Source organism: Leptosomus discolor, chromosome 3 (assembly GCF_034619465.1).
Source record: "Leptosomus discolor isolate bLepDis1 chromosome 3, bLepDis1.hap2, whole genome shotgun sequence".
NCBI classification, from domain to species: Eukaryota; Metazoa; Chordata; class Aves; order Leptosomiformes; family Leptosomidae; genus Leptosomus; species Leptosomus discolor.
In genome coordinates, this window is record NC_141393.1 from 3184916 (window position 1) to 3211854 (window position 26939).

Below are 26939 nucleotides of genomic sequence, written 5' to 3' on the forward strand. Positions count from 1 at the left end.
TGGTCTTTTGGTCACCTCTTCTTCAGCTGTCCTGCAGCCTGCTATAGGATGAGTGCCAGCATCCCACTGAGCACTCTTCCAGAATGTTTTAGCAGCTAAATATTAATACTACAGAACATCACACAGAGTCTATGTCCAAAATAAACCAAAACACAACCAGTCCTCTTTTTCTGAATATCCTATTGCATAGTTGTAGCTACCTAAGAGATTACATGCCACCAGTTTAATGTGACAGCACAATAATCACTGCACGTTTTTCCCCAGTATATGTCAGCACCAGCCAACGCAACCCAGATTCCCTCAAACATACACACAGTTGTACCAGAGCAGATTAAAGGTTTCTTCACACCCATGGTCCTCTGACAAATGATGGAGCTGGGAGGAATTTAATGAACTACAACAAGGGCAAGTGTAGAGTCTTGCACCTGGGAAAGTACAACCCCATGTACCAGTCTAGGCTGGGGACTGAGCCGTTGGAGAGTAGCGTAGGGGAAAGGGACCTGGGGGTCCTGGTGGGCAGCAGGATGACCACGAGCCAGCAATGTGCCCTCGTGGCCAAGAAGGCCAATGGCATCCTGGAGTGTGTGAGAAGGGGGTGGTCAGTAGGTCGAGAGAGGTTCTCCTCCCCCTCTGCTCTGCCCTGGTGAGACCCCATCTGGAATAGTGTGTCCAGTTCTGGGCCCCTCCGTTCCAGAAGGACAGGGAACTGCTGGAAAGAGTCCAGCACAGAGCCACAAAGATGGTGAAGGGGGTGGAACATCTCCCTTCTGATGAAAGGCTGAGGGAGCTGGGGCTCTTGAGCTTGGAGGAGACTGAGGGGTGACCTCATCAATGGTTATAAACAGGTAAAGGGCGAGTGTCAGGAGGATGGAGTCGGGCTCTTCTCGGTGATGGCCAGTGACAGGACAAGGGGCAACAGGTGCAAGCTGGAGCACAGGAGGTTCCACATGAACATAAGGAAAAACTTTTTCCTTGTGAGGGTGGCAGAGCCCTGGAACAGGCTGCCCAGAGAGGTGGTGGAGTCTCCTTCTCTGGAGACATTCAAAACCCGCCTGGACACGTTCCTGTGTGACCTACTCTAGGTAGTCCTGCTCTGGCAGGGGGGTTGGACTGGATGGTCTTTCAAGGTCCCTTCCAACCCCTGTGATTCTGTGAAGAGCTGAGCAAGCACTGATGCACTCTCCCAGCAACCGAACTGGGATCTGCATGGTGCTTGCTGGAACACGGACTAGCTGCATGCAGACAGAGCCCGTGTTAGGCCGTCAGTTCAGGGGCAACACACATTCTTCCGAGCCAGGAACAACGTCAGTGGTGTGTCCCCATGCCACGCTCAAAAATGAGAGATGCGCTATCAGTAGGACTGGGGTTTCAGGGAGTTGGGAGAGTCTTATGATATTAGACACAAAAAATCATCAAGTTTTCCCACCAAGACTTAACTTTCTTCTCAGAACTGCACCAAAAAGCTGTTGTGGGACAGCGGAACCCAACATGACGCCCATGGCAATCCCAGTGTACAACGCTTCCCACCTCACACCCAAACAATGCACACGAGAAAACACATTTTGGGTAGGGCACATTTTGTAGCTAATGACCAGAAATAACACAGAAAACTGGTTTCAGAACCAGTTACACATTCTGCAGTTCTGTTTTACTTATTTTTAAGAGTGCAAGCCAAACAATTCCACCCTAAGGGTTCCCAGCACTAAACCGTGTGGGACGGTAAAAAATTGGAGAATCATTTCACTTGGACAACTGAATGCAAGTTTATGTGCTCAGTCTCCTTGTCCAGCCACTTTCTACTTCAACATAGGAAAAGAAGGGGAAGATTCAGACAGCAATTCCCACCCTCACAGCCTCCAAATTAGTATTTTCAATTTCCATGGTGAAATCCCCTCCTCGCCCCAACGTCCTTGTCTGATCTCCAGCCTTGGATCAACAGCCCAAATCACCAAAAGGGCCGTTTGTTCGACTCTGTCTTCATTTAATCTAATCATAATTGCAGCTCCTGTGGCAACCCTCCCATGCATCCCCGTCTTATTCATTCTTTGCCAAGCTTCACTCATCAGTGACCATGACGTTTTGCTGTCTCAAGTGCTGCCTGCTTCTCCTCAGTCACTGTATATACCTTCAAAAGGTACCCTGACCTCCTGCCCAGTGACTGAAACAGAAGCTTCTCATCTGCTTTCTAGTTTCTGATCTCTTGCACTTTATAACTCTTAACCTTCTCTACGCAGTCTTGAAATTCCTGTTATGCTGTTCTTTCCCCATCTCACAGTATCATCAAACAGACCCTTGAATTCACCTACCTATGTCTCTGAATTCACATCTATCACTGCCTAGAGCTCCCAGCCAACTAAAGTAACCCAAAGAAACGTCTCTCACCTGGGCTGCTCTAAATCCATGAAAACAGATGCCTTCTTACACACAGTAGGTATTTCAGGTGTGATTGAAAAAGAGAACACAAAAAATTATGTGCGTTAGGGGAATAAAGAAGGTACCTGATACAGGACACCTGACCAAACCAAGACTACTGCATATATGTCGTACCAGAAGGCAGGGGCACAGAGGCCTTGAAACAGCGGATGGGATCCTGAAGATGCCACCACAACCAGCCCACCTGTGGAGTAAAACTTCACTGAGCAACTGCCACAGCTTGGCACACCCACCAGACCCTTCAGCAGCACTTCAGCTGTGAGCCTTTCTACGTGAGGATTTGGGTTTCACTTTGTGGTATAGTATCCCTCTCCCATACGATACAAACGCTTCCACGAACATGCCGCATTCTTGTACGTAACCCCACTTCAATTTTTCATCCTATGCTCAAAGTGGTCACATGCAGAGATGAGACATTTCTGGAAGGAAGGACTTATTTCACAAGAGGAGGCCCCTGATTCCTCACTGCTCCTTCCAGCACACACGGAGAAACCCTCAAGAACAAACTCTGAGGTCTACAGGCCTCCTGCTATACTGCAGCCTCGAAAGAGACCTGCATGAAGGACACCAAGTCCTCAGGGGGCTTTGGTAACTCTTAACACAACAGTAAGTTCGGGGGGTTTCATCATTTGGGGTTTTTTTTTGTGAACACCCATAAAAATCAGTACCCAAGAGGCAATATTAAGAAATCTGACAGGAACTGCCAGACTGGATTAGGCTTCTGATCTGACCAGTTTACCATTTATCCCTCAAGTAAGCGGCAAGTGATGTGTTAGAGAAGAAGTCGATCTCACCAGATGGTGACCTGTTGGTCCGTAACAGAATTTGTATTACACCCTAATGCAGGAGTTCAAGGAAGTGTTTCTAGTGTTTATCATCATTAACTACACAATTGTGCTTACTCTTATGATTTACGCAGATCAGTCTGTTAGTTTTAAAAAATGCTTTGTAAACAGAGATGGAAAATTATCAGGCAGCTACAGCAAAGAACAGCAACACTGGACATAATCTTAATGAATGGAAAGGAGAGGTGTGTACTCCTGAAACACCATCTCTTTACCAGCTGCAGTAGAGCTGGGGATTCCCAAAACACCAATATGTAGCCAGAAAGCTTCTCAGAAAACCCAGCTTAAAAGCAACAAGAGTGAATCCCTACTGTGGGAGCCCAGAATTGCTATCCTTCACAAGAGAAAGATACCGCAACCTTTGGCAGCCCTGTACATTAGGAAAGCACTTTTGTAAAACAAACCAAACTCCTAAAGCTTCAAGGAAAAAAATCCTTGAAAATTTGCAGGTAAAGGATAACCCAAGTAGAGAGGCCAGGTCTGATGGCTCCCATGATCTCCTGAAATGCTCACCTGCTCGGCACCCTGTTTGGAGTGAGAGAGTGAAGGGCTGACCTTTGCTCAGAGCAGATCCAGACCTTGGTGTCAGGAGGGTGCACAAGCAGAGAATCGCCCATATAGGCCACCAAGCAGCTGCAGAGCTCCTCTGCCTGGGCTCCAGCCAAAAATAGTAGCTCCCACTGTTGCTCTTCAGTTTTAGACTGAGTAGAGCACGTGCTGGTCCTGTCCCAGTACCCGGCAGCACACTCCACAAGCATCCCCAGGAGACTCACGGAAGGGGTATACGACCATGTATTTTTTTCCTGCATTCCCCTGTATCTTACCTCCTAGACAGGTGCATGCACCAAACCCATACAGGTGCAATTACTGCAGTTCTGTGGGGTTTTTTTTTCCCCTCCTCTCTTCTTTCATATAAACAAAATAAGCAAACCAAGCCAGTTCCCCACAGCCCCATCCTAAGGAAACCTAAACAGAGCACTGGACTTAAAGGCCCTCCTGCTCGGTGCCGAGAGCATCTCTGTAACAGATGCTGACCATATTTTTCTCCTTCGTGTGGGAAGGTCTATGGATGGAAGGCTTAAAAATTTAGAAGGAGGAACAAAAGAGCATAGCTTAAAAAAAAAAAAAATAAAAAAAGGCGGGATAACTGTCAAATATTAATGCAAACCTTACTGAATGGGCTGAAATTTGTGCCAGATGGAAACAACTGTCCCTCCCACTCTGCGTCCCTCGCAACGCTTCGCTCATCACCCGAGGTGTGCCAGGGCAGCTCGCATGTGAAGCAGATGTCTAGCTAGTCTTTGCTGCTGGAAAAAGATACCTAACGACAATTTCTAAGGTTCAGGGCTGTTTCTCTTTTAGGAGGCAGAAAGCCCCAGAGGCAATTGTTTGCCCCGCGATTTTCCAGCTGGATTTCTAAGATGGAGAGCAGTACCAGGCTCCTTTATAGCAAAAGGCACAGAGGCTTTCAGAAACCACTGCCCTAACAGAGACTTTATAGACTCAATACACTAAAAGAGAACTGCCTCCTACAACCTTCTCCGTTACTACTTTTTGGGATAAATCAAAACCAAAGATCCACATTCTAACTTTACTTTTTATATGTATTTCTGAATTTCTTCTGTCAGCTACTTTATACTGCAGCAGCACTACCACAAGAGCCACCACTTTGGATATCAGAGCTGAATATCGTACAAACACAAATACTGATATTGTGGGTGCTCTCCAGATGGACACTGCCACTCCTTGTCCTTCAGATGAGGAACACGCATCAGTACAAAGCAGGAGGCAAACCTCACAACCGTCGCTCCCTATTTCCACATTTACAGCACTTGCAGTTTCCCTTCTTGAAGGAGCAGAAGCCAGAATATGCAAAAGTACCAAGGTTTCAATAAATTCCACGTTAAAACCTGAAACCCAAAGCAGTAAGATCTGCAACTGGCACTCCTAAGCACAGCTATAATGCAAATAAGGCTTAAATGTATTTACTTTCACTGGCAGTTAGTGAAATTTAGATAGTGTATCTTTTGCAGAGAAAATTGGAAGGAGGGGAACCTACCTTTCACTCACAGACTTCAGACACTTTCCTACTCAAGGCCAATTAACTCAAGCAATAAGGGATTAAAAGCTCATTAATGATGTTAGGCCAACTCCTTTCATTCCAGCACAGAAACCCAGACTAAGGATTTGTATAAGCAAAGTGGCTTTACAGATCTCAGCAGCCGCTAAAACATTTAATTCTCACTCCTAGCAATAACTACTGAAGGACAAAGACCTATGGCACTGAGGATAACAATAACAACAGAGCAAAGATCAGTGCACATCTTAACGACATTTATTTAGGGAAAAAAATAACAAAAGAAGTCAGCTATATGCTTTCAAGTGGAGGCTGGTTATTCTCCTATGAAATTTTCTTGGCAGATCATCCTTCACAAAATATTTGGCATGATCCTTCCAAAAATCGAAAGCTAAAGCTAGAAACAGATCCTGACCACAAAAGTACTATTTAGCAACTAATGCAGCACAAAGGATACGAACAAATACCACATGAGGAAAAAAAGAAGAAAAGGGAACAATTTTGACTCCGTTGGAGCAAAAACCAAACCAGAAAAGAACCTTTTCAAGTTATAACTATGTGCACTAGATTGTTTTGAAAAGCTACTAGAAATAGCTCAATTTCCTGAGGAATAATATACATTTTTGAACATAACAGAAGATCATACAAATCAAAGAAGGCCTATGAAGCTGCTAATATACTTAAAATGGAGCAGATGCCCAACAGCTTTACTGCCCAGGGTATAAAATAAGGGGGGGAAGGGAAAAAGGAGGAAAAAAAAAAAAGATACCTTCAAACATATTACTAAACTACACACCAAGATGGATTTTAAAAGGGTTTATTTGCCAGAAGATAGGAAGAATAAATGTGAAACCATTTTATTTTGTTCCTATGTTGAATGCACGACACAGGAGAAAACCCCACAGTATTATGGAGTACAAATTCAAGTAACATTAAAAGATTACATATTTTACCAGCTGCAGGGGAATTTATTTATTCCTTAGAGATGAAAGAACCAAGAGATGTGTCAAACAAAGTATTTGAAGAAAAGTATCTACGTCTCTTCTTTTCACTGAAAAACCCCCCTCAGTGAGTGGATCAGATATACCGTTCTCCAAACACCCTTACCGAGTCAAGACAGCACTATCAACCCCGCTTCACGCAAAGGGAAGACACCAACTTCTTTTATTTCAGGGAAGCTATGAAGAACTTATGATTACTTGCACATAACAAGGACAGAATCACCAAGCAACATGTCACAGTCATGCAGGAAACCCATGGCTGAGGTCCAAAGCACTGGACTGTGCTTTCCCATCACAAGAAGGAATCTGGCTTTCTAGGCAGGGAAAAAAACCAAGTTTCTGAAGAAAAAGGCAATGGATTGCCTTTTTTTTTTTCTTTTAATTGGGCCACTTGCATTGCATTAAAGAATTTACAACCATCACTTTACTTTTTTGTTACCAAAGAACAATAGTTTTCTTGCTGCTTTACTTTGGAACCGTGAGCTAACACGCAGTACGATGCGTCTCTTCAGAAAAGGCGGAACTGAGGAACCACTGCTGGCATTTTAAAGATCAGAAGAAACTGCAGTTCCGAGATTGCAACTCTTATACCATCACTATCTGCAGGCAACTTCCTAAAACACCAGAAATACTTTTGGACATACTTTCAGATTAGTCAGAACAAACTATCCAAGAGCACGCATTTTGCTGGGATTTTTGTTTGCTTTATTGAAGCTATTTTGCCTAGTGAAGTGCAGTGCTCCATACTGGAACCTCACGAGCCGTGTGTGCAAGCTCATTTTGAACCACAGAGTATTGGGGCCAACCCCTCTAGCTTTTCATGCCACACAGAGGCTCTGCTGTGCTACCAAGCCTTCCAAACCCTGGGTACAAATCTGTATCGACTCCTTCTCATTATCTGATAGAATCTAGAGAGGCACAGGTGAAAAATGTAGAAGTAGAAAAATCTAACTCCAACAAAGCTGTTCAGTAATTGCCTCCTTCCTCAGAGACGAGCTCCCAGTTACAAAACTAAAAGGAACAAGCCATAAAGTTGTCTTCATGAAGAAAACAGGTCTGGGTGGTTTTTTCTTTGTTGTCATTCTGGTTAAATAAAACAGCGACCAGTACAGGAAGAATGAATAAAAAAAAGCAGCTGTGTAAATCAAAGAAGTTAAAAGAAAATTAGTTAAAAATAGGAGCAGGGAGACTCTTTCTCTGTCCTAAGATTAAGCTTCGGTTTGCATCTGTACTGTATCAGTTGTCACCTTCTTGGGGTGGAAGATGGGTAAGACATAACGATTTCCTCTCAATTTCATACGTGTACTTGCGACTACAGTGGGCCTGCTTCTTTCTGACCACAGGGCCGTACCACTCTTCAGTTGTTTCTACGAGAATAAAACCCAACATTTATTTATCATCTTCATTTTAGATCTTACAATGATGAAATAGTGATCAGTAATATTTCTATTTCGGTAGGCAATTCAAAAATCACAGCCTGGAATTCTGTTGAAATCAACAGAAATGACATTTTAGTAAGTATTTTAATGAGGAAAATTAGGACTTTGGAATGTGCTAGATACATGAGAAAAGTTAAGTATAAAGTCTGTTTTGCACTTATGCTGGTTAAGTAAAGAGAGGAAATATGCTGCCATTTCATTACAGATGCTATCTTTCAGGAATTCACAGATATCTTATCTTCTCACACCTTATCTTTAGCCAGAATGGAGGAGAGAAAATAAATCAATTGATTAATTTTATTTTTTTTTAATTGTTTTCTCAATTTTGATTGGTCCAGTCATTTAAATGACGTAACTCGAAAACAAGACATTTTTTCTACAGCTTAAACTACAGTTGTCAAACACCAGTTTCACTTCAGTATCCTGGATTCAAGCCCTTGGCCAGTGACTTCCTCACTTTACTGGTTCAACTTTCTGCAAAACATGGACAAAACCATGCTGCTCAAACAACATGCATGCTACAGAAATGATAATGTTACAGTAAATTAGGCCTGATGATCTAACTGGAATTTTAGAGAAATATTTTTAAATTTTAATATACTTGAGAACACTTTCCATCTTGCCTTATTCCTCTTTGTTTCTAAATGGGTTTTTCGCTTGATCCCCAGTGGACCCCCAAGGCAGTTTGGGCAATGCCCCTCCATCCCAGGAAGCTGCTCAGCCTGACAATCCGCTCTCCAACTCTGCAAAAGCCTACAGTTCCCACCCCCAATAACTGCAATCCTCTCGCTTCAGCAGCTGTGTGGATTTTCCACGGACCAGCCTTCCTGAGCCAGACACCACTAAGGAATGTGTTGGAGAGAGACGGAGGAAACCACGACAGTGAGTCCAAGGAACTCTGTGCAGCCTGGCTGCTTCCCCGTTCCCAAAACTACCCCTCAGCTCACACACCCCCTCTACTCTAGAAAGCACAACAGGGCACGGGGAAAGTTAAGTCTTTACACGTACAAGATTTCCCCTCAGCATGGAATTATAATACCGAAGGGCTAATTCAGCTGCCCCGTGCGGTCAGTCCTCAGCATCCTCGTCGCCCTAAGAAGGAGGTTTGATGATCTGCACACCCGCTTAGCGGAAAGGAGCGAGCCAAAGGACCTTCAAGAAGTAAAACACTGACCTGTGGGGTTTTTTTTTCCTCATGTAAGGCAGCAGCCAAAATGCAGAGAAGGAATGAAAAAGCTGTCCTGTGAGTCAAAATCGATTATAGCCACATCCTTAAGTAGAAACCCTAAGCTGCCATGTGTAATATTATATGTACTATAAAGTCTCTGCAAGACATGATATATCCTGCAAGTATATTCCACCTGCAAAGAAGCTCCAGACATCGTCATTGCCCTTCTCTGCACACAAACACCAGAGACTGAACTGGTGTAATCAAAGGGCAACCACACAGGGATCACATGCAAATTCCACTTCAAGCTTCGGAAAGCTTCCCGTAGCTAAATAAAACGACCCGCGGAGATGAAGTAATGAAAGCAGAAACCATGAGAGAGTAGGAGGGCCAAAGTCATAATGTCAAGATGAACTCAACGTCCAGCGAGACTGCATCCCGGGGAAAGATAAAGCTGATAAGTAAACAGCCTGGCCCCACACCTCTCTCCGGGCAAACCAAGCGCAGCTAGCTTGGTTGGTAGGGCAGTATCTCACACACACACTTTCCACACGCTGCCAGAAGCGCCAAGGCTCCGAGAAACAGAGGCAACAACTGCTTCACCTCTTTCAGAATCTCATCATGTCGTACTTTCATGGAGAAAAGCCACAGCCTGCCTTTCCTCCTCCACCCCTCCAGGAGCTAACTTTGCTGCTCAAGCCAGCACAGTCAGTCCGTACTCAAAACATCCCACTGCAGGATTTAGACAAACCTCAACACCCACAGAATGAGCAAAAGGAAAAATTTTTGTTCGTGTACCCTGAACAGGCAATCGGTTGTGACTGCTGAAGCAATGGCAGATCATCAAACATTCTCAAGATCTCCCTACTCATCCTCTCAAGTCCCTTTGTCCCCAGTTTGATATTGTGAGCCAAATATAAAACCGGACTCTGCCGACAGGAACCATTTGGCAAAGCTTTAAGGGCACTAGGTTCATCAAAAAGTTAATCATGCCTCTTCACAATTAACCAAGAAGCAGAGGATCAGAACTCAAGTAGTGCTTCAAATTTAAACGCAGACATGCCTGACAAAACGAAACAGCACTATCAGAAACTGCTTATCCTGCCCAATTACTAACCCAGGCTCCTCCTAAACATCATGCTGGTGAAGGTATTTTATCTATGCAGACACACTCCATCCAGCCTCCGAAACCCTCACCCCTCACGAGCTACTAACGCTACAAAGGCGATGCCCACGCATCCGAGCTACCTCGGTTCCCTCCCTCCGCGTATCGCATCATTATCCTCCCCAGCCACAGAAATTGTCCTCTTAAGGCAGGGGGCATCTCAAATGGCAACGCTTCTTTCCCCAAAACAGTTTTAAATGAAAAGAGATGTCAGCTGTTTAAGAGAACCCATAAATATATTTAAATTAAGACGCCCCCCTCGACAGACAATACAACTGTGAATACCTGCAAGAGGGACATCAAGAGAGAGAGACTCTCCCTTACCCCACTGTCGGCCAAGAGCCTCAAAAGAAAACCTTCAGCTGCTGCTGTTTTCACACCTCTCGTAAATACAACACAAATACCTGAAACTGTTAATCACTGGGGAGCAACGAACAACGCTCATTAGGTATTGCTTCCCTTCACATTTCAATTCTTTAAGTTTTATCAGCACAAAGTACATCTATAAAAGATGGTACGGCCCCACCTCTACTCTTGCTACCTACCACGTTTACATTTCCGTGCCTGCACAAGAGACTTTACCGCTTATCTTCCCTTAAGATTCATGACTAAATCTCCCAAACATCTCTGGGAGTGTAATGACTCTAATTCAACTACTACCTTGCATGTCTGTACATTAAACAAATTAAGGCACATGTAACACAATTCTATAGGGCTTCAACAGCAATGATCAGCAAACAGCCACACGCACAGCCGAAAACTGAACAGAGCTACCGTTTCTTGGGGTGGATCATCACATTAAATGTAAGAAGAAATGCTGCCTTTAATGCTGCACAGGAAAGAGCTGCACCAAGCAAGCTCGAGAATGATTTCTGACCAATAAGCCAACAGCGTCCCCCTACAATGAGCCCTTCACTCTGTGAAGAGAAACAGCACCTGCCTTTCTGGAATGTCTCAAAACGCACATTTCAACAGGCTACAAATCCAGCTGTTCACACTAACCTGAAAATAAGTTGCATTCAGCTTCCTGGAAACATCCAGCCAAATCTTCCTCATGTCTATGAAAACGTGAACCTTCCATACACCCTACTCATATGGAAGACGCAAAAATAGACTTGGGAGAAGAGTAATTTCGACATGCCAAAATATCAAATATGGCATTAAAGGTGTCATTTTGACGGATCAGTTCAGTAAACGCAACAGTTCTGGCCACCAGGACCGCAGGTCAGCTCAGAGCTCTGAGGGGTAACCCTGACTGCATCTTGCATCATCTTTTTACTACTTTCAGGAGCAAAGAAGTCAGTAGAAACACATATAGCAATACGAAGGGTGACAGACTAGGGAAAAGCACTGGAAGAGGCTAAGGCTTTGGAACAAAAGCCTTGGCACTTCTTATTCTCCCTCTGTAGCAACAAATTTCAGATTTTTTTACTGCCTGCTCATGATGTACTGACAGGCATCTGCTCAAACCGTATCTTAGCGTCCCACAGTCTCAAAAGCGAGCAACTTTGAGAGATCTGTGATGCTAAACGCACTAGTCCCATAACTTGACTACCTCTTGACAGATGAGAGGAACATGCTGCCCTATGTCCGACGGCTCATTGACTGGGAGATGTCAGCCCTTTCCCTAATGCCGCCCCGCTTTCCATGTAAGTGAGTCCCCTCCTGAATCCCTTTCCTTGGGATCTGACAGGGGCGGGATGGAAACAGCACCCACAAAACAGATTTGCCCCTGACCTCCCGTCCTGACTGAAGGAGAAGCCAGGAAGCAATTCCTGTGCTCACCTGCCCGTGTGCTCTTTTCACCGAAAGAGCGCGAGTGCTCCAGAGACACAATCAAGGGGCAGCTTCTCGGCAAGGCGTTTTCCATCCACCACGGAGGAAGGTAAGCTTGGCTCTTAGAGCAGCTGAGAAGGTCCTTACAGACATTACCCACTGTGCTGGATAAAACAAATTACTATAATGCTTGGGTGAAGGAATTTGGAAAGCTGAAGAACAAAACAGGTCTCTGTACCAAACGCTGACATTTTCCCCCAAGCAATCTAGGAAGGAAGAGCAGTTTATCCAGCCTCCGTACACGAGGAGGTCCCGACAGCTCAGACCTTCACGTGATGGGAGACATTTCCTGTGGGCCAGCTGCAGGGGAACACATGAGCAGGCAGATCTGGGTCTCAAAACGATGCCAACAGGCTAAATATTATCCAACAGATGAAGATACTGATTTCACAGAGCTGGTTAGGTGGGAACAGAGTTAAAAGTTGTTTCACTCAGTGGAGCTGCTCTGCTATTTTGATAAACAGAAGGGACTCCAACTTTCCAGACAAGCCACTCGTGAACAGATCCCCTAAATGAGAAAAGGGGTGGGAGAGGCACAACAAATAACACTGCATGGTGTAAACTTGCTCTCCAGTCTAGCAAACCACAGCTCGGAGAAAAACGGGTACATAACACAGAGACCCCTTCATTATAATTAGACAGATCGAGTTAACCTGTCAGATAGATTGCTCTACTTGGTGAGGCCACAGGTAAATGGTCTCTGCAATGCCTCTTCCATCAGGATGCTCTGCAAGGAGATTTGTGGAAGGCCCGGTGGAACAAATTGTCTTTTGCTATTTTTCCAACTACTGCAGCAGCAGGTCGGCCTTATGTACGTACGCCCATTAAAAGCAAGGTAGCATCTACTCTTGCAGATCACAAATGAAAAATCTTGAATAAAATACCCTGCCCTTCTCATTGACTTTTTATTGGAATCCCCGAATGCACATAAACCACAAATCAAAGGCTTCTGCGCTCGCCAAACCCTGCTGAGTGTTCTTATTGCTAGGAATCCTTCAGAAACTGGGAAAGAACTAGTCTTCTATTTCTTGAAGAAATAGAAAATCTGAAACCCTAACAAAACGGCAAAGCGTGAGAAAGTCTTGGCAATCTAAAATGCAAGACACCGAGGCTGCGCTGAGCTGATGAACAACCTTCATGAATATGGAGATGGACCTGTTTTGCATTGTTCTCACAGGGCATCACCTTGGGTTGATGCTGCCTCTTCTTCTCATTCACAGCCATAACCAAGGGGCCAGGTGCCAAACATGAATAAAGGTAGCAAGCATATTTGTTTTCCCAGCTGCTGAGAGGACGGACAGTTGCCGGTGTCAGCAAAATACGCTGGCAAACTCCATTACGGCCTTGCTAACAGGAAGACCTATTCTCTCTGGCATGGATGATCCGCATACTTCTACCACACACCTCTGCTGATGGAGCTGGGAATCACTCGGACATGTCAGGCTATAAATCTTGGGACGCATTCAAAGTTATCCAAACACATTGGCAACGAAAGTGACCATTGCATCTTCTGGAGACAAAGATGAAGCAGATCCTGGTGTGCAAATGTTCTGATCTTTGATCTGTTCCTCCTTCTCAGAGATTTCCTCTGCTGTTGGGGGGGGTCAGTAGTGTGTGTGTTTCAAAGGGGATGCATGAAGTGCACTATTCACTTCCTCTGATCGGACGCCTCGCGTTGAAGCGGAGCTCTGGGGTGGAAGGCAGAAAAGACACAGCTCATATAAAGCACCTCTCGTGTTTGAGACCGGTCTCCAAAAACGTGTGCAACATGTAGGGAATAAAAGAACATGCTCTGGTTAACTCCTTCCTGTGCAAGTCCGCAGGACGCCTCAGCCTCCGTCACCGACTGTACCACGAATAAACGAGGAATAACAAAATCATCTACCCAGCAGAATGTGACCTGAAGGATGAGCACTAGGCAGTAACACCGCAACTGAAGACTCCGTCGGAGACAAGGCTGGTACCAACAGGACATTAAACTCAACAGAACAGACTCTCAGTTCCTCCTTGTCTTAAGAGATGCTGGGCACAGCCTTGGTACTAGCTGATGGAAGCACACTGAAAGGTTGCTATTGCTCTTTGGCTCCTTTGAGGACCTAACCCGGGAGGACAACTTCAAAAGAGCTGGAAAAGGAATCAGACCTTATTTTTAAGATTCCAGAGACAACCTGCTTTTGAAAGCAAGAGACGGGGAGAAACAGACATAGGGAGAAACGCTCTATGCCCACCACATAACCTACCATTAACAGAAAACATTAGCAACAGGAGGCAACATTTAAAGCCAAACAGCTTTGAACGCTCAAAGACCAAAGGCTTAATAAGAAAAAAATCTTACGAAGATTACAAACGGGAAAGCAAGGGCTTCCCCACAACTCCCGAAGATCCTAACAGAGGGTGTCAATAAGCCACTGAGCATCTTAGTTCTCAGCAATACAAATACCCTACTGACAGCATCCTAAAAGAAAAGCGAGCAATCTCCCAGAAGGGAAACTCCACAGCAACAAGAAGAAACTCAACAGCGCTGGGTCGCTGCCGTTCTAAACACCCCTCGTGTGGAAAACTGTGAGTACGCAGAGTTCAGGCATGGCCACAGCAGACACTGCTAACCTTTGTGAGCTTTGATCTGGGGAGAAGCAGTGGAATCCCTGATGTGACAGATGTTTTATGGTAATGGATATGCATAAGCAATGTATATTCCCCAGGGACAGAAGTGCTGAATCAGGGACGGCAAATCCAATTGGCCTGCAGCTGCCAGAAGGTATTTGTATAAAGTTGGGAGTGTGTGATTAAAAACTGTCATAGCCATAATTGTACTCTGGTATTAAAACAAAGCCTTAATACTCCGTTCTTAATCTGCTGACTTCACGTAGTACAACGCTTTAACCGGTAAGTTCTCATGTTTTGTGGAATTAGGCTGACATCAAGAATTGGTTTCAAAATATCAAATGCAGATTCTCCACTGCCTTTGACTTCACCAGGAATTATACTCCAGAGCTCTCAGAATAAGGCATTGACCACACAAGCAGGGCTGAAACCTGACTCAAACTGGACACAGTTCCACTTCTATAGCAACACTTTAATTTTTTTTTTTTTTTTTAATTTTAAAAATTTTTAAACCGGATTTGAGCAAAAATGAGTCTCTGTCTGCCACGATCCAATTTCATGGCTCATTATTCTCCCGCAATCAGCAGCAAACCAGTACAGGTTTCTCCTAAGTGAATGCCTTTACCTGGTGCAGATTAAAACACAAAACAAAACCAAACCAAATAACCCAAGAGAAAGAGAGAGACTGAGCCAGTGACGCAAGAAGGAATGAAATTTCCAGAATATTTAATAAAAATCCATCTCCTGTTTACAGATAGTTTCTGCTACTGATTTGGTACATTTCTCATCCCTTGCGCTTACTTTTAAAGAAAGCTACTGTAGCACTGTTCACAATCCTGCTTGGAAAAACCAAAACAAGACAGCTTTAGAATTGCTGCACAAGATCATATTGGATCATCGCCTCTCGGGGAGGACAGACACTCGGCCATTCATCCCGCAAAAGCAGCCTGCAGAGGGTGCTGGGCTGAGCAAAGACATGATCTTTCATCTCAGCTGCCAAACAAGAGCATTCAAAAAGACAGTCTACATAAACCATCCTTTTGTTCCCCTTCTCCAAAACCAAAGATTAGTTAAAACTCTTGTTTGGGGCAGAAGGAAACAGAGGAGCCAGGAGTGAGTGGAAGTTGTCTTTTGTTCCCCAGCAGAGTCAACAGCCTGATGGTAAAGGCACCCACGTCTGTAGCAGAAGGCTTTATGTGCAAGGGGTGGTGACCCCGCATCTCTCGCCATGACACAAGGTATTCTTTCCCCTAAATCTCCCCATCAAACCTATTCCAAGTCATTAATAAATACTCAAATGGAAAGTCCCTGCAGGAAATCCCAGTAAGATACAGCTGAATTAAATTACTGCCCTAATACAGCGCTTGTTTTCCAAGTCCCTTCAGGACACCAACATCTACAAATTCATCTAACCTAACGACTTGGTGTTCTGACGCAACCGAATCCCACAAGCTAACCAAAACAGTCCTACACTATTCCAAATACTTCCAGGAAACATCAAGGAGTGCAGAAACACGCGCTTACAGAGCTGGTGATGTGAACTTCTTATCAAAGCTGACCTTACACAAATTAGACTACAAGGCCCCACTGAAAAGCTGGAGGTTCACTGACAGGTCATGCTGGCATGAAAACCCATCCTGGGAAACATCTCCCCACACTGTGGGAGTTTACCCGGGATGGGATCCGACGGGCTACTTCCTAGTGCTGGAAATTAAATTCCATGTACAGCTTCTAGCAGCTTTTTTATCCTTCTGCTCTAAGACACTGGTCAGCTGGATGTTTCTGCACTAAGCACACGCACACCATGTCCAGATGCGTGAACAAACTTACATCATTTTTAAATACCGCTTTGATACTTTCACACATATGACTAAGGAGGGCAAACAGAAGTCTTGCCAGGAAAGCCAAATTAAAACCTCACTCTTGTAGACCTCGCCTTTGCAGCGCTAAGGGATACAATGCTGATGATGCTAACCATCTGACAGAGAATGGGGACCAAAAAAATACTGTCAGCGTGTTATTAAGTTCTAGTGAGTACCCAGTCTTCGTTATTACAGCCTCCTTCAGAAGTCAGCAATTTCAGATAGCTCGATACAATGCTTTGAGACATAAATTACTCCAATGGATTAGAATTGGCTTAACAGTAATATCCTCTATTCAAAAGAAAAAAAAAGCTTTCCCAACACAGATGAGACAACTAACGCGTTAGGATTGGAATGGAAATTGTACTTCCAAGACTGGTAGATGTAAACTTGGATCTACTTACACTGCTGCGAACAGATAAGGAAATAGTTTATTTATGGATGGTTTCTCCCCCAGTCTGAAATGTATTTTGGAGAAAAAAAAAAAAAACGAACCAACATCAACAACCCAGTACTTAGGAGCATCCCTACAATCAACTATTATGTGTCATGTGACAGACAAAAGGAAAAAAAACCCACAAACACACTAAGAAAACACATTTCAGTTTTAAGCTTCCACAGCAGTAATGAAAAGCAAAGTGGTAGGAGATTTTTAGAAAGGCCTTAAATATTCTTCTGTAACCTAATAGTAAACACAAATATTTGCTTAACCTCTGCCTTCAATGCCCAAAAAAGAACTAATTACTCTAAAAGCTACCAAATGCCTCAAGAAGAATCTGAGGCATGAACCACCACCACCAAAAAGCATCTGAGGAAGAAGCAGATCTCCCACAATCAGCACGGCCGTCTCATTTAGACATCCTAAAAACAACTCTGCTGGAGACGCTGGTGACTCACTAGTAGTGATGGAGCAGAGAAACCACTTGAAGAGGTGAGGGGAAAATTCCATTTTCATTTAAGAGCTCTCTCTAGCAAACCTTGCCCGAGCTCTGCAACCCAACAACAATTGGACATTCACTAAGAAACGCATTTTATAAATGCTGCTGACAACCCTCAGCGAGCACAAGATGTGCCATCTGTGCTAAGAGACTTACTTACCACGGACTATGAAAAATAAAAGTACAATGTTTGTACATTAAGTCCTTTCAAGAAGAAAGGTTTAGTTACTTTTAAAATTAACACCAATGACTTCAAAAAATAAGTTTGCTTTGCTTATTTGTCGTAACACCCAGTGCCATTCGATTCAGTATTCCCTTGATACAGCCCTGTTGCAGGGCTTTATAAAAACAAAAGAGCAAACCAGTGACCTAGAAACAAATGTAGGCTCTCAAACTATTTTAAACTCATTAACTTTATACTTGTTTCAGACCCAAAACAATGTCTAAAAAGGCTGCCACAGACTTCGATTTAAATCTGCAAGGTTGCACTAGGAGAAGGTTTGGGTTTATTCCTGTCTGAAACGATTTCAGGAATACAAGGCACATTTTTCATAACCCAAAGAATGGAGGTGGGGGAGGGTTGGGGATTATTTTTTTAAAGGGGATATGTTTACATGGCACAGAGCAGAGCCATGCATTCAAACCAGCTCCGGAACCGGAAGCTGTATGACATGTCAGCACAGCTCTCCACTAATTACCAGGATAACGAGAAGCAGAATATTTCTTTTTCCACAAAGAGATGACATAAAAATACTTCTCTGCAACAGAACTAGTTATTTCTTGTGGTGCTGCCCTGTACTAGGCAGACATACTCAAACAAACTAGCTCAAGGTATGGTGAGTTTTGGATTTACGAAACCTGAAATGTCCTTTTAAAGGATTTAGTGCCAGATTCCCTAGCAAAGAAGTTGACCGATCTGTGCACAGCACTCCAGGAGAAAAAAAAAAAAAAAGAAAAAGAAAAAAAAGGTAAATATGCACCATGAAAACTTTTAAAAATAACTTCCTGAGGCCATAAGTAACCATTTCAAAGGGGTGGTGGGAACAAGATCCATCTATAAAACTTCAATTTGAACATTAGTGAAGAGCCCTCCCCCAGCATGAGTAATTACCGCTGCCTTTCATGTGGCACGGTAACACACCTTTTCTTGTACGGTTGGTTGTGTCAGGTCTATTCTGAACACACTCAACAGCATTACAAAGTAAAACATCACAGCCACTCTTCCCGTGCAGCTGAAAATGCAGATTGCCAAACGCAGGTCGAAAACTCGAAGGCTTTCTTTGTAAGCAACCTGAGCCTTAACGCCGCTGAGAATCCCCGACGTTTGGGGAAGGGGCTCGTATCTCCCAGAGAAGCGCAAGGAGAGGAACACGCCGTGCCTAGTCCTTCTGTTTCCCGTGGCCGTGGTTCTGGCGACGTGAGCGCCAGTCCGCACCGTTTCAAGAGCATCTACTGGATTTGCAGCGGTAACTCTACCGCCAGCCCTAACTCCGTTCCAGCTTCTGAAGAGCTTTAATCTGCTTCTGCCTTTCACGGGCTATTATTAACCTCAGGGATAAAGCACCTGATTAAAAGGGTGCAAGTTTAACTGATGCGTTCTGGAAACAGGTACAGCAAATAGATATCCTCTGCTTTCCTTAGGAGGAACATGGAAAGTATCACCCACAGTATTCACCAATTCAAACCTCTAAGAAACCAGTGAAGGGACTGGTGAGACAGACCCCATTCCAACGCTGCAAGCAGGAGTCAAGCCTTCTAACCAAAAGCGTGAGATGGGGAGGGGAAACCTTTGTCAGGGATGCCCCGAGTCCACAGGTTTCCCAGGAGCCGGCCCCTTGAACGCCCCGAGCCCGAGCCCGACCCCGCCGTGAGGGAACCCCCCCGGAGCAGAGCCCGGCGGGGCCTCTCCGCGCCGCTCACCTTGTAGACATCGCCGTAGGTGCCGCTCCCCACCCGCTGGATCAGCTCGTAGTCCTGCTGCGGGTTCCGCCTCAGGATATCCCCGCTCGGCCGCGCCGCCGGCTCCATCTCCGGCCCCGCGCAGCCCCCGCCGGGGGAAGGGGAGCAGCGGCCGCTTTCCTCCTCGCCCCTCCGGCCGGGGATGCTCCTAGCGCGGCAGCCGGCCCATGGCTCCTGCGGCGGAAAGCGCTTGCTGAGGGGGGGGGACTCCAGGGGCGGGCTCTGGGCCGCGGCTGCCGAGACAAAGGCAGGCAGCCGGCGGTTGCCACGGCCGTTCGCGGCCCGGCGGTGGGGGCAGCGCCCTCCGCAACCCGCGGCGGTTCCCGGGGCTACCCCGGGGCAACGGGGAAGCGTTGAACGCGGCGGGGAACAACCGCCCCGGCCGCTGTAAGGAGGGAGATCCCGTCCCGCCGGCGCTGAGGAGGCGCCGCGGCCCGCCCGCCGCCGGCCGGGGCAGCCGCCAGCTCTCCCGCAGCCAGGCCCGCAGCAAGGCCGGGCCGGCTCCTACCTGCGCGCCCACAGCCCTTTGTCCCGCCGGAGAGGAAGCGCCGCCGCCGCCTCCTCCTCCTCCTCCTCCTCCTTCTCCTCCCCCTCCTGCCGCGGCCCCGGCCCCCACGCACGCAGCGCCCGGCCAAGCCGAGCCGAGCCGGGACGGGTCGGGTCGGGACGGGACGGCAGCGGGCCTCCACGACGCCGCAGCGCCACGGCGCGGCCGACGGTACCGCCGCGGCCTTTCCCTTCCCTTCCCTTCCCTTCCCTCCCTCCCTCCCGCCCGGCTTCCTTCCCCCGCCCCGCGTCGGCCGCGGGCCTGGGCCGCCCCTGGGCGTTAGTGAAACGTGTGTCATGATGGCCGCTACCGGGTGCGCCGCCCGCCGCCCTCCCGGCGGCACTCAGCCGGCGGCGGCCCGAAGCGGGCCCGCAGGCCGCTCTGCCGCGGCGCCGGTGGCCGCGGGGCTCTGTCGACCGGTCGGCGCTGACCGGGGATGTGGCGCGGGGGGGGGGAAAGGGCGGAGGGGGGGGGGGGGGGAGGGTGTCCCTATGGCCGGTGGAGGCAGAACCGGGGGTGCAGGTGGGCCCCGGCGGGGCTGAGGGCCCCGAGTGCCCGCCCTGGAGGTGGGAACCGGGGTGAGCCTGGGGCTGCCACGTCGCGGAGGTCGTGGGATCACAGGATGGTTTGTGCTGGAAGGGACCTTCACAGGCCATCTAGTCTAACCCCCTGCGGCGAGCAGGGACATCTTCAGCTGGATCAGGTTGCTCAGAGCCCCATCCAACCTGACCTGGAGTGTTTCCAGGGATGGGGCTTCTACCACCTCTCTGGGCAACCTCTGCCACCAAATCGTAAAAAATTTCTTCCTTATATCTAGTTCTACCCTCTTCTAGTTTAAAACCATTACCCCTCGTCCTATCACAACAGGCCCTGCTGAAAAGTCTGTCCCCATCTTTCTTATAAACCCCCTTTCAGCACTGCAAGCTGCTATAAGGTCTCCCCAGAGCCTTCTCTTCTCCAGGCTGAACACCCCCAACTCTCTCAGCCTGTCCTCACAGGGGAGCTGCTCCAGCCCCCTGAGCATCTTCGTGTCCCTCCTCTGGTCCATGTCTTGGCTGTGGAGAGACAAGTGTGGAGGCAGACATGGCTTCTGGCCTGCACTCCTTGGTTTGAGGCAGGAGGAACGCCCCCAGCTTGCTACACCACCTATGTCTATTTATATTCATATGTATGCTTCTGCCAAACACCAGGTTTCCATCTTTGACCCCAGAGCTGTTCCTTCACGTACATCCTGGTGGGGGTTATCAGAGCCGCCACGGCAAAACCCCTCTCCGAGCTGAGTGCTGGAGGCCAACCTGCTCCCAGAGAGGTTCTGAGGCACGAGACAAGGCGGAGGAGGATGTAGCAGCTGAGGAGAACGGGGACACGGACTGGGTAGGGACTCCCTAGGTCTGTAAGTCTCATCCTTTGTGATCTGGATTGCAACCTTGCAGCTGCATCACGTAATCCTTTTCATGGGCTAATCAAGCACCACAGTGTGTAGCTTTGTGGGCAGCCAGTGCAATGATAGTCACACGAGAATTAACTCGGACTTGTTGGGACTTGTCTCCCTGGGCTCCTGAAGTCAAAAAAAGCTTCTGTGAAACTGCAGGATGGAAAGTGTTCTGTATCTGCCTTTCCCTCTTTGAAGGGCAATTGTTTTCAGCAAGGCAGCTGAAATTCTGAGCAGAACTCACCTATGGTCTCTCAAATGAGTGCTAAGCAATGCAAGAAACCCGAAGGTGGGAAGACGGAGCAGAGGAATGCTGGAATTAGCAGTAGTATTCGCTGCACGTTAAATCATTAAAGCCTAAAAGGAGGTGCGATATTCTAGGCGCAAAATATACCACATAATCAGCGCAGGAAATCAGTTTGCAAAAGCTAGGTGGAAAAAAATTCAATGGATGCCAGATGTACAAGTCTCTTTGGTGTTCAGGACTCTGGATTGGTTATTGAAGAACAGTTTCTGCCTCTTTGGCAGTCAGACAGCCCATGCTGGTCCAATATAGCCTATCAACAAAGTATTTGGGTACTGATTCTCAGTTTAAAATGGAGGCTGGGTTTTAAGCTTACTCCAGCACATTTAGAAATCCCACATGCAAGTACCTGAAACAGCAGTGCTGATTGCATAAGGTTTTCCTTCAAAACGCAGGCTCTGTAGCACAACTCATTAGGATCGGCGCGTTGCTCGAGGGTAAAGCCAACGGCTGCAGACTCTCGGGAATTGCATATTGGCATTTGATTCCATGGGCTCTTTGTTTATGGGCTCATTCGAAATGGTGTTTGTCAGAAGCAAGCTCCAAAATGCAATCTGTCCTGCTTCCAGAGAGACAGGGAGCACGGGACTGCTAACTTAAAGAGGTTCGCATCTAATTTCCCCTTGTGCTCTGAAAGCCTTCTACATCCTGTATGTTCTCTCCAACATAAATATGTACGTTTTCCTGAACACCCAGCAAATAAAGAAGAAACTATTTACCCTTTAGGGAGCTGTGTTTCCTCAAGCGATTTTTAACAAAACAGTTACCTCTGCCCCCATAAATTAGCTTCCTGCACTCCTGATAGGGAGCTGTTTGCGTCCTTTTTCTTTTCTCTTCCTCAGCAGAGGGTTCGAACGCAACTTTTCACTCTACCGATGCGCTGCTCTTGACGAGCCATCAGGTGACAGCACAGGAAAGAGGCCATTTCATTTTCCAGTAGCAGATGGTGCATTAAGACTTGGCCTCCTGGAACGTCCTACAGATCCAAGGGCCGTCCGACGACCGCAATTTAACGCAAAGGCTCCTGCATTGACCGCAGCTTTCGCCTTGCTGGGTTAAGTTCCACTTCCCCCCCCCAAAGGTGTAGTTTCCTGTTCCGCATCACCAGACTGAGCTCTCCGAGCCCGCCTCATGATCTGAGCTTTAGTCCACCTTCCCCAGCTGGCTCTAGATCCCTGCTGGAAGCACTACTGGAAAGGGTACATAAATAACAGCAGCACCAGGACTGTGTTCCTAACGCCGTTTCACGATCCAAAAAACGGAGGTAAATGAGTTGTGCGAAGCGTACGGTGCACGACAAGGCTGGACACTGCGCACTGCCAGGCGTGTACTCTTGAACACGCATCGATTCCCACTCTGTATTTTCCAGCCTAGACCACGTTGCTTTTCTAGTCAAGCGTGTTAAGGAATGTGCTTTTATGCAGCATCTTTCTCGACTGGATGGGTCCCAGCCTTAAAAGGAATGTTAAGTGGTTTTACATAAGGCATTACGTAGGACTGGAGGATGTGATCCGTTTGCATTGTAGTCTTAAGGGGAAGAAGAGCCAAAGCTATTTTAATGAGACATCAAGATTCATCTGGTAACGGTAGATGCAAAACTGTAGAAATTTCTACCTGAACAATGTAATAAAGGTGGTTTTAAACGCAGCGGAATGTGCCGTGCGTGTGAATGCACATTCATGGTCAAAAGAGAAACTCTGAGCTATGAAACGGCAGCATGAAGGAAAAAAATACTTCAGCCCTAGTTTTTATCAGACTGCTAAAATGTCTTTAATTTCACATAGTCTAACAATCTCACGTGGAAGGTATTCAAAACCATTCCGTGGGATTGCTTCACGTGTTTGGATAATAAAATAGATCAGCTATACGGCAATGCCAAGGCTGAAGACTCATGAATCCACTCGAGGGCCTGCAGCTTTTCCCACTCATTGATTCCTGCAATACACTGTATTTTACATCAAACTTCGTTGTTGCAGAGACCAAGTAGGCTCTCAAGGAATGCTGCAGCATCTCCCCTATGATTCGAGATGTAGCTTCTTTTTCCTAAGTTTGCGATTTGGGTTTTTCAGGCTGGGTTTCCTCCCTGATGAAACACACGCTGTTACTACACCCTTGTCTCTCCGCGGCCACGAGCGAGGAGCCTGCAGAGCAGCTATTTCCAGGCTCTCTGCGGCAGCTTCCCGCCACTGAGTCCAATTCTGCCTGCGACAGGCAGGATGCTGAACCTACTAAAGCTTCTCGGTGTCACCTCGGCAGCTCTCGGTGCTGCGAATTCTGGGCTCTGCTAGTGGGACCCAGAATAAGAGGGACAGGGCAGGTTTCGCAGGGTCCCTAGCGGTCTCTGGCTGCTGGACTGGCCCTTTGGGGCAGTTGCTGATGGCACGTGATGACAAGTATAAAGGATGCCTGGAAAAAACTAAAGAGCTTGGGTAAAGGGGCTCTGAAAGAAACATGCTATTTCTGTCACAAGCGCAGAAAGAGGGAGGGGTCTTGGCAAGATGGATACAAGGCAGACGGCCGAGGGACCAGCTTTGGGCAAGACAAGAAGGAGGAGATGGCATCCGGGCCTGTTAGATGCCTCCAGTGTGGGAACTGCCTCGCTCAAGAAAGTGTCCGTCTGCCATAGACTGAGGATCTCTCCAGGGGCTGTTGCTGAGATGGTCTGGGAAGAGAGAAAAGACACTAAGGGAGAGCAAAGCCCTTCCAGGCTGTCGGAAGGCTTGTACCCCGAGCAGGAGGATGAAATAAGACGCAGCTCAGACCCTCACGCCACCTTTAACTGAGGCCCTTGTGCCAGGATTTGTTTTTCACGGAAGGAACAGGAGCGCTAGCGGCTATACATTATTTTTGTGTCACCCTGTTTACGTGGATGTATCTCAGGGGACTTTGCAGCTGATTGTGCTGTTTGCATTCAAAGGAAGGAAACCAGCTGGATGCCCTTCCCTCCCACGTGCACGCGCGGGAGGGCAGAGGTGAAGCAGGCTGGAACGGCTCAGCACCAGGATGCAGGAAAATGCGACCGTTCGCTTAAAAGCAGCATTAACAAGGGGACTTCAGAGCACTGCCCGGAAACCTGGCTGCTCCCCCTGTTTCCAGGTGCACGAACCTGGCCAGAACATATGGCGAGTTATCTTGCTGACTCATGCAGGCAGGTGGATTCGGTTGTTTCTGCCAAGATGCAAGAGGAGCTGGAACCCTGTCGCTGGACGAGGTGTATCTTCAGGGGGAAATCCTAGAAACCAACTTGGCACGCGCAGATTTTGGCTTGGACTTACTGAAGCCACGTTGCAACAACAACAAAAAAAAAGAGATTGGTGAGGATGTTTTGAACACAGCGTCCATCTGCCTGTCAGTGCAGGAGAGAAAGAACAAATTAAAACCAATATTGGAAATAGGTGGGAAGTTGGGCTCTGATGGCTCAAGAGAAGTAAGAGGAAGGAAGAGAAATCTTGGAAGGCTGTAGTTAGTCCTGCAGTGCTGATGTGTCTCGGTGTCTGTGAGAGAAAGGAATAACCCGGGGCTGCGAGGCAGTCAGGCTCCAGAGACAGCACGTGCACGCAGGTCTGCAATATTATCTGAACCCACAGCTGAGAGTGGGACATTTTATTCAAATCCAGCAAAGCCTTGCCAGAGTCCTGAGGATGCTGTTTGGGGTAAGGAACCTCCTGGAAACCAGCCTGATAGTCAAACTCAGATGAGAAAAGTTGCATTTGTTTACTGCTGGACTTCTGCAATATCTCATTGTTTTGGTGCTCAGCGCTGACCAGACCCGGGCGGTGCAAAGGCAGCCCCTGAGGTAAAAACCAGGCCTGTCTCTGAGCGCATGCTGGGGTTGGTTTGGCTGAAGTTTTGGGTTGATGGCTCTTTATCTACATGGCTTTTAGGATTCTTAAGTACTTCCTTCAGTTTACAGAGCATCTTCCAGAAGGAAGGACCTTTGCACAGACTGATTGAACAAATCACTTAATTAACTGCTGAAATTCTGTCTCCTCTACGAGTGAAATACCACGGCTCTGTTACTGCCATAGCATGCGATCATGTTTACAGAAGGAGCAAAGATAATTCCTTTGGCTGCAAACCCCATGGAAATGTAGGTGGTCATAACACTATTCAGAGTGAGAAATAGGAACAGCAGGAACCGAAGGATTTCCTAAGCAACAAAGATCTGCTTCACTTAAAAATATTTCAGTAAGAAAAAAGCAGAAAGATGTTAGGAAGGCTTCAGCTTTCAAGAGAGCGGGGAAAAAGCTGGTTCTGTTTTATCACTTTTTGGTATTTGCGAGGAATTGTGGCCTCTTAACCTAAGAATAAGGGTACAGAAATTAAAACAGCGATGACAAATCACCGCCACAGAGTGTAACTGCTTGGGAGAAGTCCCCTTGCAATGCTCTTCAAACGCAGTCGAGATCTATATTCCTTTCACTTTCCCATGCAATTAAGCAGAAGCAGGGAAAGAGTGAAGACTGAGAAGGCAGAAGTGATAATAATAACTGTGGGGAAGAAGCGAACATATTCAAGAACCTTGTATAACCACTGTAAGAACAGATCTGTCACTCGGGGTTAAGACAGCGCCTGCTCTGTGTCACGGCAAAGGAAACTCGTGCGGGTGGCACGCTTTCTGTCAGCAGCAAGCCCTGGCGAGTGCTTGGTGGCACCTGAGAAAGAGCAGAGATTTTGTGGCGTCCCTTTCCCACCTCTTACATAAGTCTTGCACAACGCCGCTGGTTTCTGTTTGCAAAGGGCTGGGGATATGAAAAGCAACTGTGAATGCAGCCTGGGTAAGTGGGCCAGTCGAATCAAGGTGAATTACGAAACGGCCCCTGCAAGCTGCGTGAGCGGATTTAAATGCAGGTTCTCTCCTAATTCTGGGGCCTTTTCAGCACCGTGTCTCCTGGCACACCGGCTTGGGGACCCCCGGCTGCAGTCTCTCTCTGCAGGGTATTTTCTCTTTTTGCCTTTCCCCCATTTAGTATCGGTTTTTCCTTCCATTGCGTGCCTGTTGTGAAATTAGCTCTTTGTGATCTGGCAACTTAGGCAGCAAGAACGTGAAGGTATTTCCTAGGAAAGGCTGTTTGCGACTGGAAAAATAAAGGAAGGATGAATCGGTGGAGCGAAGGGATGGACAGTGGGTGAAAATGAACAAATGATGAGTCACCCCCTGGAAACGAAATAATCTGCAAAACTCTCTGACTTGGGATCGTAGGAAATAATGCAGGAAAAGGCCTTGGGAGTTCACATGGACGATCCCCCCCGGCACAGCACACGATCAAACCTCTCCTTTCCTCTTTCATTTTGATACCACATGCCATAGTGGGAAAAGAAAGGGGAA

The 26939-nt window shown here is 46.9% G+C and overlaps 1 protein-coding gene across 2 annotated transcripts in view; it reads right to left on the reverse strand.

Moving 5' to 3' along the window:
• MAP4K5 (mitogen-activated protein kinase kinase kinase kinase 5) overlaps positions 1–19396 on the reverse strand; it is a 70641-nt gene extending 51245 nt beyond the window's left edge. For both annotated transcript variants that reach the window (XM_086463547.1, XM_086463546.1), the window contains exon 1: positions 19289–19396. In XM_086463547.1, coding sequence (XP_086319673.1) covers positions 19289–19396 — 108 coding nt within the window. The remainder of the gene's footprint in view (positions 1–19288) is intronic.
• Positions 19397–26939: the final 7543 nt, after the last annotated feature.